This window comes from Eurytemora carolleeae, unplaced genomic scaffold, assembly GCF_000591075.1.
Source record: "Eurytemora carolleeae unplaced genomic scaffold, Eaff_2.0 scaffold31, whole genome shotgun sequence".
Lineage (NCBI taxonomy): Eukaryota > Metazoa > Arthropoda > Copepoda > Calanoida > Temoridae > Eurytemora > Eurytemora carolleeae.
The window spans coordinates 81,709-100,095 of NW_019396511.1; the positions used below are offsets into that span (position 1 = coordinate 81,709).

At 33.8% G+C, this 18,387-nt stretch overlaps 2 protein-coding genes across 3 annotated transcripts in view; both read right to left on the reverse strand.

Moving 5' to 3' along the window:
• The window catches only part of LOC111704635 (mediator of RNA polymerase II transcription subunit 12), a 50,253-nt gene that overhangs the window by 26,128 nt on the left and 5,738 nt on the right, over positions 1-18,387 (reverse strand). For both annotated transcript variants that reach the window (XM_023476929.1, XM_023476928.1), the window contains exons 3-9: positions 6,138-6,206; positions 5,875-5,933; positions 5,287-5,344; positions 2,123-2,214; positions 1,518-1,604; positions 941-989; positions 283-345 (exon numbers count right to left, since the gene is read on the reverse strand). In XM_023476929.1, the coding sequence (XP_023332697.1) occupies positions 283-345; positions 941-989; positions 1,518-1,604; positions 2,123-2,214; positions 5,287-5,344; positions 5,875-5,930 (405 nt within the window). In that variant the 5' untranslated portion in view covers positions 5,931-5,933; positions 6,138-6,206. The remainder of the gene's footprint in view (positions 1-282; positions 346-940; positions 990-1,517; positions 1,605-2,122; positions 2,215-5,286; positions 5,345-5,874; positions 5,934-6,137; positions 6,207-18,387) is intronic.
• LOC111704621 (UDP-glucuronosyltransferase 2B14) lies at positions 12,536-18,081 on the reverse strand. The gene is made up of 7 exons (XM_023476910.1): positions 18,010-18,081; positions 16,195-17,403; positions 15,792-15,847; positions 15,458-15,549; positions 13,678-13,757; positions 12,981-13,201; positions 12,536-12,575 (listed from the first exon to the last, which is right to left on the reverse strand). Exons 1-7 carry the CDS (start codon positions 18,079-18,081, stop codon positions 12,536-12,538), a joined length of 1,770 nt encoding a protein of 589 aa, XP_023332678.1.

Genomic DNA, 18,387 nt, shown 5'->3' on the forward strand with positions numbered 1-18,387 from the left:
TTGACAATGGTTCCCCTTAAAAGCTTCGTCTGATCAAGTATGAATTATTAGCCATGTTTTTGTTTATCTAAACTGTTGAGTGTTGACCTTTATTCTCTGCAAAGTAACTTGTGCATTTCATGCTTACAAAAATCAATGGAGAAATGTACAGAAATAAACACTTTCCGAATCAGTAAAACGACGTTTTCTTCCACATTCTCGTTGTACATCGGACATAGGTATCTTTGCATAGAGGGTCAATTCAAATTTCGTTTCCAGTCCCTTTATCACTTAAATGTTTACCTCAGGGGTGAATGGTTCGTAATGATTGAGTTCGTTAGGATCACTAATAGCTGTGTTATACACCTGTAGCAAATACATTTAAAAGAGGGATATTTTTACATTTTTCAAAATAAACAACATTCCCCTAATTTACAGAATTAGGATCACAACCAAGCCCATTTTAAAACTCAAAGATGTCCCTGCACTTGGGGAATGTAAATTCTTTCTTTTGCCTACCTGAATGGAAGATGGGGAGGGGAGAAATAAAAACCATCAACGAGAACAAAAATGGGGGTAACCGTAAAAGGCCCAAATAAGAGGAAATAGTTGTATTAAAGGAAAAATTTCAATTTTCTTCCCTCAAGACTCAATTGATTTCCCTTTTCGATCTTCCCTATCAAGAGTTATGATCAAAATTAGGGAAGATAATAGATTTCCTTCCAAAGGAAACAATTATTTGAAAAAGTATTTTCAGGAGATATACCTCTAAACACATTCAATTGGTTTTCATCTTTTTGTTAATTTTCTTTTTTTATACCCAAATATACACAATACAAAATACACATACAATACAAACTACGGTTAATTCCCCCCCCCCAAAAAAAAAAAAAAAATTGGGGGGGAGATAAACCAAAAAATCTCCCAAGTATAATATTTATGTAAAAAATGATAAAAAGACCTGTTGAATAATGTGCCTAAGTAGCTGCCTCGTGGTTTTCTGATTCAACCTAAACAACAAAATTTAATTTTTCACGCATTATTTTTTCTCAAAACTTTACTTCACAAAATAATATATCTTTTAAATAAGGAGTAAAAAAAGTCTAACATTTCAGAGACTGTAAACGGAATTTCAATTGACCCACATGTAATAGAGAGGCAAGTCAGATTCACAACGGAACCCTAACAGCTGTGTCTGACCAAGTATCAATTAGAGATCTGTTTTTTTTATTCTTTTTAATTGTTTAATTGTTTTTTTCTGCAAAAGTGTCTTGCGTATTTCATGCTTCAGAAACAAAGAGAAATAAGCTGTAGCATATTCGAACACTTTCACAGCTAGATAAAAACGACGTTATCTTCCACAGTTAAGGTTTCAAGGTTATCGTCGTGAATCCGACATGCCTCTTCTTGTATGAAGTACCATTTAGAATAATGAGGACAGTCTCTATAAACCATTTAGTTTTCCAGCTAAAATCCAAATTTTCATAGCAAAGACCTTTTTAATATATTTATTTCCGAATTTTTATTGCACTCTTTACCTTTCTTTATGAAGTGATTGAGAAACAAATTCGTCCACAGCTGCATTATACGTATCCACAATTTTGCTCATGCAGTCCCAGGCGTGCCTTAACAAATTTTATAAATTAGTAATCTCTCTATTAATCTATTTGTTTGGTAATCTGGTTTTAACTCACGAACTCCTGGACTGATTTGCCTATTTTAATTGGGGAACTCATCAGATTCACGTACATTACGTGGCTTGTTTTAGCAATTCTTATTGATTTATAAGATTGACTTTTATAAGAATCTTTAGCTTCCAGGTTAAGCTGGGTTTCATCTGGAATTAATCTGGGTCAACATTCTAACATACATAAAACACCAAAAAAACTTTACAACATAATGAAACATAACATCTGCCACAAAAAGCATCTGTGTCCCTAACATCTGCCAAAAATAGTATCTTTTAAATCTGCCACAAATATTAGTCCCAAAAATCTGCCACAAAGTGTGGTCTCACCGTGACCACACCTGCTACAAAAGCTCTTCCCGTCTTGTGTATTGAGTAGGTCCCCCTGTCTGTCATATGTATTGAGAAGGTACCCTTGTCCCATACCTGTCGTATGTATAGAGTAGGTCACCATACCTGTCATATGTATTGAGTAGGTCCCCCATCTTCTCATGAACCTCAGGCCAATCAACTCCAACCCATTTTATACTCTCAACTATCTCACAAGCCTAGATTAAAGAACTATGTAGATAATACATGTAGATATAAGGCTGGTTTATGTCTCATATGCTAATCAAATATATAACCAATTAACCGAAATGCTCAACATAAATCAATATGATTGTATTTAATGTATGCGTTTTGAACAATAAATAGATTTTAATAATAAAAGGTTAATAGGGTACCACTCATTATTCAATACAAGTAAAAGCGCTCAGAATAATTGTGGTATCTGATTAGTAGCCTGAAACAATGTCGGTTGTCCGTTGCGTGAAAATTACAATATTATTAAAATGACTGAGTAATTCGTTGAATCATTGCAAATCATAAACCCAGGCTACAATTTTGATGTAGAGTAACTTTGAAACTGTAGAATGGAGGTAGGACAACCCTGGAAGTCTGATTTGATTTGATATTACGTTACTTTTAAAACGTCAAAAGAAAAAATCTGATCGTAAATTAAAATAAGAAAATCAGGAATTTGCTGACATTTTTGATTTCATTGGTAAATTTTCAGAATTTAAAATATCGAAATTGCATCGTGGCATAACAATTTTTATTTGGATCGGCAATAAAGCTTTTCTGTGGCCATGTGTTTACGTAATTAACTAAGGCCAGATCAACGGTAGGGGAAGAATAATGTTTTATATCATTTTGGAAATCCCAGATAATGGTCTAAAAGATAAAACCAACTTATACTGAATATTTTGAAAATTCATAGTTTCATAAGCAGTTTTAGCCCCAAAATCATTGATTTTATTGATGCGCACTTGCAGCTCACTAACATACCCTGAGAACTGAACGAAAAAAAATTATTTTTATTTTCATTTTCTATATTTTATACTTATTCTAAAATGTCATTAAAATGTTTATAAAATACATATTTTTGGACTTGGAATGTTGTTTAATATCATTTTGGAAACCCCAGATACTACTTACTAAGACTTAATATTAAAATTTGTTTTAAAAATTGTTGAAAACTATTTTATTTTCATCTAAGTTTAGTCGAAAAATAATCTGATTTTTTACTATATACTATCCTTGTTAAAACACTCGCTGACAAATATTAAAACATTTTTTTAGATTTTCATTTTCTATTTGATATATTCTATGCTTAATGGTTTAGACAAGAAATCTATAAACATTTTGAAGTGATATGTTATTGAAGAAAAGTGATTTTCCTCCACTTCAATGACATTTATTGAAAACTTGTAGAATCGTCAATTTTTAACTTCTGCAGGTCAAGGTTGGACACAATTTAATATCAAGCTATAAGTTAAACATGATAAATGGAACAAAAAATTATTTTGCATTTTTTCATCTCATAGCATTGCACGTTTTTCTCAATTGTTATGGAAAAATATATCATTTTTGAAAATATTTTTGTCCACAATCAAAAGAGATCTTCTGAAACACAATAAAGCAGACAAAATTTGGAGTTGAAACTGTCGTTTACTACATTTTTGTGAACTTGCAGCAAGAAACCTCCTGAGCAGCTTAATATGGCGAAAAATCAGGGCCATTCTCAAGAAAAGGACTGATTGGAGAACAGTTATGTCTATTGAATCTACAAAAATTGTTCCTTTTTTCCCTATGCCAAACGAACAGTTCCCGAATGTACCTGATGACTTCATACTGAAGCTTTGTCTGGGGGGCCCACAATGGGGTCTCTTGCAGATTTCAATTCCTTATGATTCCTTATAGTACCAGAGACATCTTTATCTCATATGCAAATGGGATTATATCTGAGCTGGGAACTTTTGATTTCTGGATATCGGGATTAATGCTAGATCAACTCTTTATCTCGAGATTAAATGAAGCTTGTTAAGTTGTTCTCCTCTTGTTAATAATCTCCAGATTAATTAACTGATCGGGATTAAGGATATCCCATTCAAAAGTTTTCAGCCCATGGAAATATTTCTACTGACATAGAAAAGAATAAATCTGGCCCAAATTCTAATTCCAGATGGCTAAACCAGTTCTCCAGACTGTTAAGAATATATGCAGCAACAACAAGTCTTCCTCATTGTCTGATACGTATAGTCCATCAAAGAAAGATGAAACAGCAGTTTCAAATCCAAATTTTGTCTGTTTTATTGTGTTCCAGAGGATCCATTTTGATTGTTGTGCACAGTAATACTTCCAAAAATTAAATATTTCAAAAATTAAATATTTTTGAATGACAATCAAGAAAACCGTGCAATGCTGAGATGAATAAAATGTAATATAATTTGTTGTTCCATTTATCATGTTTAGCTTATAGCTTGATATTTAAGCTCTTTAAATTGTGTTCAACCTTAATCTTACAGGGACTGTAAAGGAAAAATAAAAGGGGGTATAGGCTGAAAGCAAAAATGCAAAATAATTTGATATTTGATTGTGCCCAACCTTGACCTGCAGCAGTTAAAAATTGACGATTCTACAAGGATTTCATTACATGTCATTGAAGTGGAGGAAAATCACTTTTCTTCAATAACATATCACTTCAAAATATTTATAGATTTCTTAAGTTTAAAAGAACAAGTTCAAAATGTCCAAACACGTCATTAAATTTAAAGAGAGTTACAATTTTCAAAAAACTCGATAAAACGGAATTTTTTGAACTGTTCATTAATCGACCATTTTTGAAGGTATTTCAAAAAGTAATGACATTTTAGATTAAGTATAAAATATAGAAAATGAAAAAGAAAATAATTTTTCTCAGGGTATGTTAGTGAGCTGCAATTGCGCATCAATAAAATCGATGATTTTGGGGCTAAAACTGCTTATAAAACTATGATTTTTCAAAATATTCAGTATAAGTTGGTTTTATCTTTTAGACCATTATCTGGGATTTCCAAAATGATATAAAACATTATTCTCAGTCAAGTTTTAAGAAATAAAATCAATAAAGTTCAAAAATGGCCAAAAAATCACGTTTTTTTCCGACGGCACCGGAAAAAATGGTCAAAAATAAAAAATATTTTGGATTTTTCTTAGTTTCATATATATTTATTCAAAAGAAAAAGTGCAACTCTTAACAATTTATACAGGGCCGCCCTAGGGGGGGGGGGGGCGGAGAGGGGGTGTTCCTAATCTACCTGATCGTGTTCATCCTCGGCGCCCCTGAGATTTCCTCTCCCTACGGTCAGGGGCCACCTAATTAAGAAAATGAAAGTAATTTTATAAAATTTTAGTCAGTCCTGTTTCGGACTCTAACGATATAAACTAAAACGTCAGAAAAAAACTTAGATGAACCCTAAGCTCAAAAGAGTCCTTAAGAGTCAACCTTTTTCTCTTCTAATAATAATAACATCTATCTCATTGGTCAAAGTTTTGACAAATCAGACGGTCATAAACTTGAAACCTCGACAAATAAAAAATTTACTATGAACAAGTGATATGACAATGAAGGATTACTGCAGTTCATGTTCCTGACAGTTGGAGAGCTGCAGGATATCTGTGAGTAGCATAATGATTTCTTATACAGAGGTTTCCGTGTGTTCAACTTAATCTCAGATTTAATTAATTGCAAGAAGCAGTTGAACTAAATAGACTCAGTTGAAGCAATTCAATCAATAAAAGTAGTTTGACTCTGATTAAGTAGTTCAACTACTTCTAGCGATTTATTAAATGTAGTCCCCGATTTTGTATTATTTCCTAGTTTTACGACATAAATAAAATATAACCTGTATTCCATAGGCTCCGCCCCCGCAATACTCTTAAGAATTAGTGCTTTCCCCATTTTCTAAAATATAAACAAAATTCCTTAGTATATCTATTATTTTGTTGATGAAATAGATATTTATGATAATTCAAATATACTGAATATTTACAGAATAAGCAAAAAAAAACGAATTAAACAAATAATTCACCACTGATTTTGTTACTTTTTTCCATTAACAAAAATTTGAAATTAAAAAGATTTTAAACTTAATTTTAACTTTTATACCTATTATTTAACTAGTTAATATGGCTAAATACAGCCAACGTCACAAAACCATCATTTTTCCACCATCTGAAAATAAATTTAGTAAAAAAATATCAATTTGACATCCGTTCGGCTTTAAGTGCTCTGTAAGCTTCCACAACCCGTATTCGCTCCTTCTCCATGATAACTTGTTTTGCAAGGGACGGTTTATTCTTTTTAAATTTCTTGACAATACCACCGTTAAGCTGGGCTTTCAGGAGAAGATCTTTTTTACCGGGTTTTCGCTCCTCATCCTGTGGTTCCTGGACTTGGAGCTTTTTAGGTTTATAGTTTAGCGTGGGGGGTTCGTGAGCCACTTCCCCGAATTCGTAGGAATCCTTGAAACTATCAAAATCAAGTTCTTCATCAGACTGATTGCCGCGCCCTTTTTTCTTGTTTTTGCGCATTTTATCCCGCTCCCTCCTGGCTATCCGTTTCTCCTCCTTGGTTTTAACCTCGACCCCCTTCTTGAGCTTCTTGTTTTTCTTTTTGTTGTTTTCCTCTTGCAAGCCCTCCACCACGTCGGGTTGGGCCGGTACTGTACTAAAAAAATTTAATTGTAATCTTTAATTTTAAATTGTTTAATTCAATCAGAATATTTTCATTTTTGCTTGCCGCCGGACATTAATTGGAAGCAAAATCAATTAATATCTTCAAAAATTGGCTCGATAAGCATTTGTTTAACTAGAAAGTCTTTGTGCCAGGACTAGAGAGCGAGGACTAAACTTATGAGGATGCACAATGTGAGGTTAAGATCTCTACTCCGTGAGGTCAAGACCAGAGATTCCCGCTATGTTCCTAACTGGAGCCCTGGGGATTAAACATCAAGTATTCCAAGTAAGTATTCCACATTTTATCAATAAAATTACAGAAAATCATTCTTTCCATTGTTTGACTTTAAAGGAACTGAGTCCGAATTCAATGCGTTTGTGTCGCGTCTCAAATCCGCCAAGAACCGGTTTCCATCAAGCGGTGGCTTAAATCTTGAAACATTGAATACAATTTTAAGTGGAACCAACCATATTTAAGGCGTGTATTAAATTTAAGCCGCAGCTCAACTTCTGTAAATTCAGCCTCTGGAAACGTAGTTTCTAGTAAATCTCAATCTAAAGAGTGGCATGTCCGATTCACAACGGTACCCCTATAAGCTAAAGCTGATCATGTGTGCATGAGATATCAATCATCTTACCTATGCATTTCTGCTTTAATAACAATGGAGGAGTTCGTTAGAATCAAAACCTTAACGACGACGATGAGTTCTGACTGTTCACATTAATGATCATATTAAGGTTTTTGGGAATCTGTAAAAGGAGGTCACTTGAAATTAGCAATGCCGAGGATTTAATCTGTTGAAATTACAAATTGCAAACTGCATTCTGGCATAAGTCAAAGACATGGATGTAATTACAAACTATTGGATGGACAAATATTTCTAAGAATTAATCTAACCTGGTCTGGCCATGTTCGTCCATTTTAACTTCTACATTATATTTTTCTTCATAACTTCTTTGCTGTTTCATACTCTGTATAGTCTGATGCATTCTAAACAAACAAATATACAAATACTAGATTGGAAACCCAACTTTACTTGGAAACTAAACTTTCACTAAAATATTCAACCCAGTCAACCAGTGCTTAGGATCAATTTAATTTTGATTCGGATCCGGATCCTGGATTCGCACTGAAACAATATGATCCGGATTTACTGAATTTTTAAGAAAGCAGAATTGTCAAATTTTTTGTCTAATTTTTTTCGCTTATTTTTTACACTAAAACTTGTTGAGCCTTTCCAGGAAATGTTTATAATCTCTCTATTTCAATAAAAGATTTTTTTTTGCAGTTTTTGGTTGATATTTTGCCCCTTGGATCCGGGGATCCGCATATTTTTGCGGATCCGGATCCAGGAAGCCAAAATCTTACGGATCCAACGGATTCGCATCCTGATCCTAAGCACTGAACTCAAATTAAAATATTTAAACCAATTAAAATTTGAGGTAAATTAGTCAAGGGGTTCTGAGTTATGATCGGATATACAAATAAACAAACTATTTGTAGAGAAAACTCGAGCTCGGAAGCATTGAGTGGGGGAGGGGGAGAAAGTGAAGGTTCTCCCCCCTTGTAAGTGCTCTATGCATCTATAAATATAAAGTAGTAATCTCTGTTAGCTAGTAAGTTTGATCATAACTCATAAGCCCCTAGACCGATTTGTCTCAAATTTTGATTGGGGAATGTGGGAGAACCACGGGAATGTTCTTAGCTTGGTTTTGAGATTTACCCGGGGAAACTCTGGGCTCCCAAGCTAGTAATGTATAGTTTGACTCCCATCCAACGCCACTTCTTGCATTTATTGACATTAAAAGCTTGATATAATATCTGTATAATTGTCCAAAATTCAACAAAGGTGAGATAGAGTTAATCTGCCATGTTAGATCTTAATATTCATCCGTAAAAACAGCTGTCTCAGAAAACCACTTTTAAGAAGTTCAGAGGAAGAATTCAATTAATTCTTAGAACCACAAAAAATGTCGGATTAAGGCTTAATCCCCAGGACTAACAAAACAATAGTTCTGACTTCAGTTTTAAGTCAACAGTAACGTTTACACTAAAGAGCATGATTCAAACCTGTAATAAAAAGCCTTTTTATGCTCTCCTTCCTTCTGTTTAAAGACAGGGATGGGTCTAAGTGGTTTCACACAGCCGCGCACCCAACTCTCCTGAAATAATATTAATTTTACAGAAAATACTTCTGTTTAAAGACAGGAATAGGCCGAAGTGGTTTCACACAGCCGTGCACCCAACTCTCCTGAAATAATATTAATTTTACAGAAAATACTTCTGTTTAAAGACAGGGATAGGTCTAAGTGGTTTCATACAGCCGCGCACCCAACTCTCCTGAAATATTAATTTTACAGAAAATACTTCTGTTAAATGACAGGGAGAGTACGAAGTGGTTTCACAGCCGTGCACCCAATTCTCCTGAAATAATATTAATTTTACAGAAAATACTTCTGTTAAATTGTACTCCTACTTTTTTTTCACAACAGAAACTTTTACAAGTCAAAATTATTTTCTGGATCTTTGTACTTCTTTTCATCTCATAGAATTTAAGTTTAAGTTAAGTTTTTATTTTCAAAAATGTCTTTTACTATCTCTAGTTTAAATACTTAATATACCTATATAAGTATAATAAAATGTAAAAAGTATAATAAAAACAATGTTTTTTTCTGCTAGTTTTGTTTGAAGGAGAGATAAAGTAGTGCTTAGAAGGTAATTATTTGGACTGTATGTGTGCCTTTTAAGTATCTTATACTTATGCCTGATATCCAAGAAGCCAAGTGTTATGAATTTACAGTTCGAATTTTGCCCCCCCCTAGGAGCTCCTAGGGGGGGGCAAAAAAAAATTTTGCGCTTCGCGCAAATCTTACCCCCCCTAGATTTATTTCTGTATACGCCCTTGCCGTGTACCCAAGTCTCCTGAAATAATATTAATTTTACAGAAAATACTTCTATTTAAAGACAGGAATAGGCCGAAGTGGTTTTACACAGGCGTGCACCCAAGTCCCCTGAAATAATGTTAATTTTCACATTATATAATTCTGTTTTTATAATATTTTTAAATTGATTGGTTTGTTTCTCTTTTTGCTTGCGCAACTCTCTAAGAATGCCGCACACCACTCATAATTTTCGAAATCCGTTGAACACGTTTCCTAAAAAAAATAAAATATTATAAAATATAAACTATGTACAAATGTGGCGAAAGATAATCGATGACTATGGGTTGTAATATCTGAATGATTTCTTTGAAAGTTAATTGATTTTTTACGGTCTAAGTCGTATGTTGCAATTTTCTCAATTTGTATGGCCGCTAAGTTATTCGGTATGAGACGTCTTTAACAATTTTCTCCTAATAGACGCAACAGCTAGAAGTAAGATTAGTAGCGATCAAAAGCGCTTTTTTATCGCATTAAGCCTATACCCCCTTTCATTTTTCGCGAACACTCCCTTTAAATATTTATTTTGTATTCTCACAAAAATTCTTTATTTCCCTGAATACAGAGATAAAACATCCTTAAAAATTGGCTGTGCTCCGACCATACATTTCTAAGCAAATACTATGTCAAACTGATCTGAGAACTATTAAATTACTAATCTCGAAATTATGCTAATAGAAAAAATAGAAAGGAAATCTCCAAATATAAGTTGGATAGTTTTCTGAAATACATGTAAACTACAGGGTGTCCCAATAAACATGGGAATTCAGTGACGAATTCGATATCGTCTTTGTTATGAATTAGCATTGTAATACCTAATTTCAAAAGCCATAATATAATTTTGTCTGCTAGAGTTTATTTTATAAAAAGGGTAAAAGACTGTATAGATGTGTCTATACTGTCTCCGCAAGATGAACAGTGAAGACGGACAAGTTTACTCTAGTGCATACTGCAATTTTCTTGTTCTACTAAGTACAACCGTATGCAGTCAAAACAAAAAGAAACAAAATGTGAACATAGCAGACGAAACTCTTACTGATTACAGCTTTCTCAGTAGGTTTCACTATACTAAATAAAAGAATTATTTAAAAAGACGATATCGAATTCATCACTGTATTCCCATGTTTATTGGGACACCCTGTACTAAACATATAATTCTATTTCTTAATTAGTCTGATTTTCTGCTCGATAGAAGTTTGAAAGAGAGACATTATTACATTCTTTAAGAAATCAAACACCTCGAACTCAATGCGGGGAATTTTTAAATATGAATTCTTGACGTATCAAGATCTTCTTATGACGAAGGTCGGACTCCCCCAACCTTTTAAACAACAAATCCCCCCCCCCCCCCACTGGAAAATAGTACACATACTAAAAATCAAGCACAACAAAGTTTTAAATGATCAAGACTCCAAAGTCTTTCCTAGTTTTCAAGTGTTTAATATACCTTTGTCTGGTGTCTTGTTGAATCTAGAACTGTTTTATCTCCTCTATTCTTTCGAACCCTCTGCGACAAAATAACAATAATAATATCAAATTAAAACATATTTAAATCAATTATTTATTTTATGTGATTCATTTTTTTGTCGCATATGTTTTCTATAGTAAGAACATGTTTTGATAAATGATGAAATCATTTTTGTCATCTGGGGGATTTTTTAAGTGCAGGACAGAAGGGACAAGAAAAAAGATCACAAAGGTGAGGGGAACAGGGCAAGTTAATGCGTATTTAACCTTGAAGTCCTCCTCCTTCAGTCCCACCATCAACTCCTTCATCCTTCTGGGCATCTCCTGGGTGTCCAGGTCTCCACTAGGCCGGTTGTTGATCTTAAAGGGATTGTAAACGTAATTTCAGTTTTTCACCTTTTAAAACACGCACTTTAACTCCTTTTCTTTACCAAACATTTTGAAAAAAGTCCATTTTCTGCTGGAAAATATAAATCATTAAATCTTGGTTTCAAGAATAAAAAGATAATAATTTCTTCTACCTTCATTTTAACCAAGTTTTCTCTGTTTTGCCTCTGTTTCTCTGGATCCTTTGTTCCATGATGTTTGCAACCTTTTATTTTTCTACCCATCTTTTCTTATGTACACAAGACGTACAGTACAATACAGTCAAATCTGAAATTTGGGAATAATACAATAGGTTGCGTTTCTTAACAAAATACAAAAATGTTAGAAAAATAAACTTAAAAACTATACGAGTGCGCACTGCGCAGTAAACTGGTTTTTCAGAATGAAATTATGTTCTTGGTTAATTTAAGTCCATCGCCTAAAAATACTAGAATAACTTTTTTAAATACATAATCTTTATGAAATTTTATCACAATTGCAATTTTTTCAAAGATTCCTTTGATTCATTACGTTCCAAAACAAATAAATCTCAGCCAAAATAAACTCTTGATGATTTCTATACGAGTTGTTTTCTAAAAGGCTTATATCTGAGATCAACTGGTTTTATATCTATGTGTGAATAATTCAAGTAAAATCTTTAGGATTCACTTATGAATTTTATTATTCTATTTAATAAAGGGACTATACGAGTGATTTCGATTATTCCTCAATGCACAGATGCCTATGCCCGATTCACAACGGCACCCTTAACAGCTTTGTTTAATTAAGTATAAATGTTTATAAAAACTAATTATTTCGAATTGTGGTTTCTCTACAAATATGACTTGCGCATTTCTGATTGCAAGAAAACATATAGAAATGACCAAAATTAAAAACCTAAAACAACGACATTATCTTCTACATTATTGATCAGATAAAGGTTTCATGAATCGGGCATTGTCATTTACAGGGAGGGTCAATAGAAATAACGTTAACAGTCCCTTAAAGAGAATTTTGCATTTAGTGTTCCGCTGATGACAGTACGTAAGATCTGGTCTATGAGGAATAATGCAGTGTATCCGGGTGTCGAGTAACCCTAAAACAAGGTTTAATTATGAAGTATGGACTATGGAGGTTTTCTTAACACCACTTTTTTCTTCATCCCTCTACGGTGAGGAAAAAAAGTGGCACCAATATATATTCTTAATTTTACTTTAGTGTTTAAAAAAAAATAACTGCACTGTTTAACAAATTCGGATTACAATTTTTCAGAAACTTCATTTTTCGTTTAAATCGCCCACCGCCCCCCATGAAAAACATTTTAAACATTTTGTATTGTGGCTTATGCGGCCCATATCCCGAACGACATTAAATTGTGTAATTAATATTTACCCCAAAAATAAAAAGTAAAGAAACATGTATGCGAAAGAACATCAAAACTAATTAAGTTTATTAAGAAAAAACACTCACTAATACTTTTTAAAAGGCAATATTTTCTTACCTATCGTAGTAGAGGTTCTTAAGAAGTTTATTACTGTAATAATAAGGAGAATTAGATGGGAAAGGATAGGTAAACTCCTGTTGATGTCTTGTTCCCTCCTGGGGTAAACCAGCCTGTTGCTCCCCTCCTCCTCCTCCTCCATCATGATCAGATCTGTGATGATGTTCTTGAACTCGAGGCAGGGATGGATCAGCAGCCATTGAAGGAAAACTGAGATTTACCTGATATATGTTCTATTGAAGCTACTGTAAGCGTAATTTTATGGGACCCTGCATGCAAAAATAGCATTAGCAATGCCCGATTTACAACGGTACCCTTAAAACTTTAATCTAATCAAAAACGTACAAAAGTTTGAATAAACAAAAACATGGATATCTAATTCACACTTGATCAGACAAAGTTTTAAAGGGTACCGTTGAAAATCGGGCATTGCTATCTTTGCATTGAGGATCACTTGAAATTAGACTTACAGTCTTTTAAAGTTTCAATACGTACTTTTATTAAAATATTATATATATATGTGTACTTATATTAGGCCCGGATCTGTCAGTTAGGAAATTCATTAATTTACATTTAAAAATTATTCATTTTACCCAAATTCAGCGAAAAAAACTTGCGGGGAAATGATTATTTTCTAAGCAGGGAGAAGGGGAATGATTTTTCAGGAAATAAACACCCCTGGTACCTGATTATATACCTGACTAGGGTCAGCTTTAAGTTGAAGATTATTAATCTTTTTTGCTAAGGGCATTCCAAACTCTTCACAATCACATGAATCTAAATATAAATTTAATAAACCATAAACAAATATTAACAGAAAACACGTTCTTAAGTACTTTGAACATCTTGAAAATTCTGTACCTTATAACCTACTAACCCTTGAATAATAAAAGTAAAAATAAAAATAATAATTTTAATGAAAATTAATGCTCATGTAAAAAATTGATGGTAGGGGGGTTCCAAACATAAACTGGGACGGACCCAACAAAACAAACAATACATGTATGGCATATCATTTGAAAATAGTGTACTCGTTCTTGGTTGATTCACGCGTGTAGGAGGCCTTATTTTAATTTTTAAATTTAATAATAAAATGTGTTTGAAAAGGACCTTACTATGAATTGAAATTGTATAATTGTATTTACAATTGTTGAATATTTTGTTATCTTTATTGTTAGGCGAATTGAGATTTTCTCTGTCAGGATTTAACGAAGATCATGAACTGAGAATGAGTTGCGGCATTCAAAACATAAATGGTCACAAGCTAAAGTCGTCTTCGTAGTACGTTTGGGTATCGAGTAATATCAATTATTTATACAAAGAATTTTCCGATAGGTTAAATTTATTTAACAAAACCCCTGTCCCAGGGGCCAGGAGTTCCAGGGTCGGGGACAGAGGCATATTCAGGGGGGTAGGGGCTATGGAGGCTCACCCATCTCCCCGGAAAAGCGAAATCTATGAATTCTGGGGGGTTTTGGGTACCGACGGGTGCTGTGTTGAGCCCCGCACCCCCCCCCTCGATTAAATTTTGTTATGCCCCCACCTTCAAAAATTCATTAAATATGCCCCTAGTCGGGGCTGTAACCGTAGGCGGTTCCAGGTGGCCCTAGCCTCATGCTCGGCCCGGAAATTGTTGTAACCTAACCTTATACTAAACTAGCCGAATCCGATTCCTCCAGGCTCGTAGCTAGGAGTTTGTAAAGGGGGGGGGGCACAAATGTAAGAAATCCCAGAAATAGGCACTTAAGGTGCGCAAAAATCTTTTTATACTTTGTTAAACCAAAAAAAATAAAAAATTCGGATATTTTATAAAAATATAATTTGTGCTATTCAAAATTTTCAAAAATCGAATTTTGTTAGAGGCAAATTTTGATAATTCGATCATCCATAAACCTTCCTTGAGGTCACGTGAAGTCCCACAAAAAGCTGTTTTGACGTTTATTGTACACAAACAAACAAACAGACAAGCAAAGTATATATGTATATATATAACTGTAAAGTAATAATCAGTGAAGCTTCTCAATTTTCATATTTATTAATACAAATTGTTTCAGATCTCTCGATCCTCATCAGTCAATAAACATGAGTTAACATATATATAAATATATACAATCTCTTATTGTAGTGTGTAAAAAACCTTTAAGTTTGAATTTTCGATAGCGTATAGTGTGAACTCAACGCTGATAACATCACATCTATTCTTGGAAAAACCAGAAGACATATACACACTTTACTAGTCTGCCTTTGTCCGTTAAGTCCTATAAACTTCAAAACAGCAGAAACAATCGGGCCCTAATTTATTGTCAATTATTGAAAATTTTCAAAAAAGTTTGCTTTTTTATGAATGTTATATAACTTTAGTAGAGAAAATGGCTGATTATATTTATTACAAACAAAAAGCAACATTTTTAAAATTGATTTTCGATAAACTTCTTCTTTTCTTTAACTCAAGATACTTTAATTACAATTATTTATACCTGTACACTCGTGGTCTGCATGGGGGCGTTTAGTTCCCCGCCCATTTAACAATCTTGCTCCATCTCTGGTTCCACCCACGGCTTCACAAACCCTAAAATAAGGGGGGAAAATACAGTCGGACCCAAAAAAAAGAGTGATGTAGGTTTACGACTGTTACTGACTTAAAATAGTCCAATTGTACAGTGTACACTGACTCATTTCACTAAATAACTTGATTTTCAAGCTTATGGGGAATCAATTTAGTTTACAACAACATTAAATCCGCAAAATTTTATAAATTAAATATATATTTCAATGTATTGAGTAAAATAATAAATATAAAAGAGCTTTTACCTTTCAGCTGACATTCCGATACCAGCGTGGCAAGGACTCATATCTAGCTCAACAATCTTACAGTTTTACATGATATATCTATATCTGTAAAAAATTTCTTAATTTTCATTTATTTATCATTTAAAACATGTAAATCTTAAATATTTGAGGCCATATGTTGCTTTAAAATTACAAGTTTAATGAAATAGGGTTCAATATAAAAATTATAGAATAGGAATTTCTTTGTTTTTGTGGATTGTTAAAAAAATCCATGACTTAAAAAATTGAGGTGAAAATAAAGAAAAAGTTATTCCTAAATATCTCCATACTTGGCAAAAAAATAAGACAAAGTTTAATCTTTCTTCTCCTTCTTGCAGCGCCTGATAAAACACTTAAAACATTTAACAAAAATTAAAATGGCGACCAACATTGCTGAAACAAGAACTGCCAAAACATCCAGAAGATAATATTGAAACCAATAAAGATCAAGAACTGGACTTCTCATCTCTGAATTCTTTGGGTGTCTGAGAAGATATTCCAGCCACCAGACAGCATTGTCCAATGGATGAATTGGACGGTCTAGAATCATGTTCTGAAGATTCTCTACGGATTCCTGGTAGCTAGGATCCCCTAAGACCCTGCTGATGGCATTCATTAGTGTTTCTTCTGTAACATCCCGCCAGGTGATGACCACACCAAGGTTCTTAGTAATAGCTTCTGCTAAGTTAATTAGCTGATCTCCTCCTATTGGGATTCCTACAACTGGAGTTTTATGGCAGATTGTCTCTTGTATACTTCCTGCTCCACCATGGGTAATGAACAGTTTGACGTTAGGATGTGCCAAGATATCAGTTTGTGGAAGCCAAGAGGAGATAAGGACATTACTAGGGGCATCCTTCATAGACTTCTCCCATTTCCAGATCACTCTCTGCTTCAGTTTACCCAACACAGACATAAACAGATGACGCTTGGATTCTGGCATCTTAGATGCCCTCACAACAGAACCGAAGGATAGATAGATAACTCCGTGTTCGGCTCCCTCTACCCAATCCTTTAACTCTCCCTCTAGAAGTTTACCTGGAGAACAGCTCATAAGCCCTGCCTGAATGGTATTTGAAAGAACTGGTCTAAGACCATCTCCAAGAAATGGACTACCCAGATTAATAACCAAAGCTGGGGATTCAATCATTTCACCCAGATTAATATTTTTTTCAGATGGAAATACTTCTAATATCATCTGTTCTATTTTTGGTAAAACAAAGTAAGTTCTACCAAGGCTAATACCAAATAAAGCCAAACTATTAATGAACCTCTCCTGAAAATTCATATTTTGTTTAAAAGGAAAGAACGGTAGTGGCATGTATGCTGGATGAACAGGATTACCTACAGCATTTGCAATCCAAGGAAGAATATAAGGAATGGTTGTGTATAGAACTAAAGAAGCATTCTTCTTCGTTGATACATAATAGGCAGCTTCATTTCCCATCATAGGTATTGTCATCACAACATCAACTACTATGCTTGCGTCAGATAACAAAGTTTGGAAGTCTGGATGGGATAGAGCCGCCTTGTTCGACTCTATTGAGGTGTTGATAAAATCTAGCAGAGGGGCGTCAGTGGCCACACTATCATCCTGTATCGATGGGTATGCATAAAAAGAGGGACACAATGGTTTCAAAACAGCAGAGGGGATAGATCGGTTTAACCTTTAAATTTATAACAGTAGGTTTGGCAGATTTTGCTGTGTTAAATTATTATCGGAATCTGACCCTTGAAATTAAATGGTTTTTGGCATGGCATAATAATATTTACTTGTGATTAAAATGAAGAAAAAAATGATGAAAAAAAATATATTTTTTGAACAACTTTTTCTTAGATTTTCATTATTACAGGGGACATTAGTTCCAGAACTAACACTTGGGTAATTTAAAAACTGGGTTTTAGGATCTCAGCCCGTATTGAGAGTAAAAGTAAAAAGTAAAAACAGGTGCGGTGCATTGTACCTTCCCTCCCTTTATATGTAAAATATGTAAAATCTTAAAATTTTAAAATCCGAATCTTAATTAATTTTAATGATGAATTATGAAAACCCAAAAAGCAAGTATTTATAAAAATCGTTCTATTATTGTGAATATAAACCTTTTTAGCATTCACTTCCCTGAAGCATCGTATCTGAAATTTTCTGAGTCAAAGAGTCAAATCCAGAATCGTGAATTAATTCAGTTAATCCAGGAATAACCCTCTTTTCCGGGTTTGGGCAGACCATAGTGACGGTGTGTCCCCTTTTTATCAACTCCTTGGCCATCGGCATGAATCCTATTTTTACACTTTTCGAGCTAAAGGGTAGGTAGAAGAGATAATGGCCACCCAAGACAGGATTCACAAGAAATATAAACAAAAAAGCATTCATTTTGGGCAATTATCATTGCCTGTAGTCTGAAAACGAATCACTCACATGTAAATAATTGTGATGTGTAAAATCTGCAAAAACAAAACAGGCAATTTCCTAGTAATCGATTTTTTGGACCCTTCCTCACCGCCCCCCCCCCTCCTAACAGTTTTGTACATGGATCTCATGTGTGACAGAGTAATTTCCTAATATACGATTTTTGGACCC

Excerpts from the sequence above, each read along its gene's own strand:
- LOC111704621 (XM_023476910.1), bottom strand. The coding sequence starts at position 18,081 with ATGCCGATGGCCAAGGAGTTGATAAAAAGGGGACACACCGTCACTATG. Across the intron at positions 15,550-15,791 it reads ATCGGAATGTCAGCTGAAAG|GGTTTGTGAAGCCGTGGGTG; the intron begins GTAAAAGCTCTT and ends CCCTTATTTTAG. Across the intron at positions 12,576-12,980 it reads AAGAACCTCTACTACGATAG|GGTTACTCGACACCCGGATA; the intron begins GTAAGAAAATAT and ends ACCTTGTTTTAG.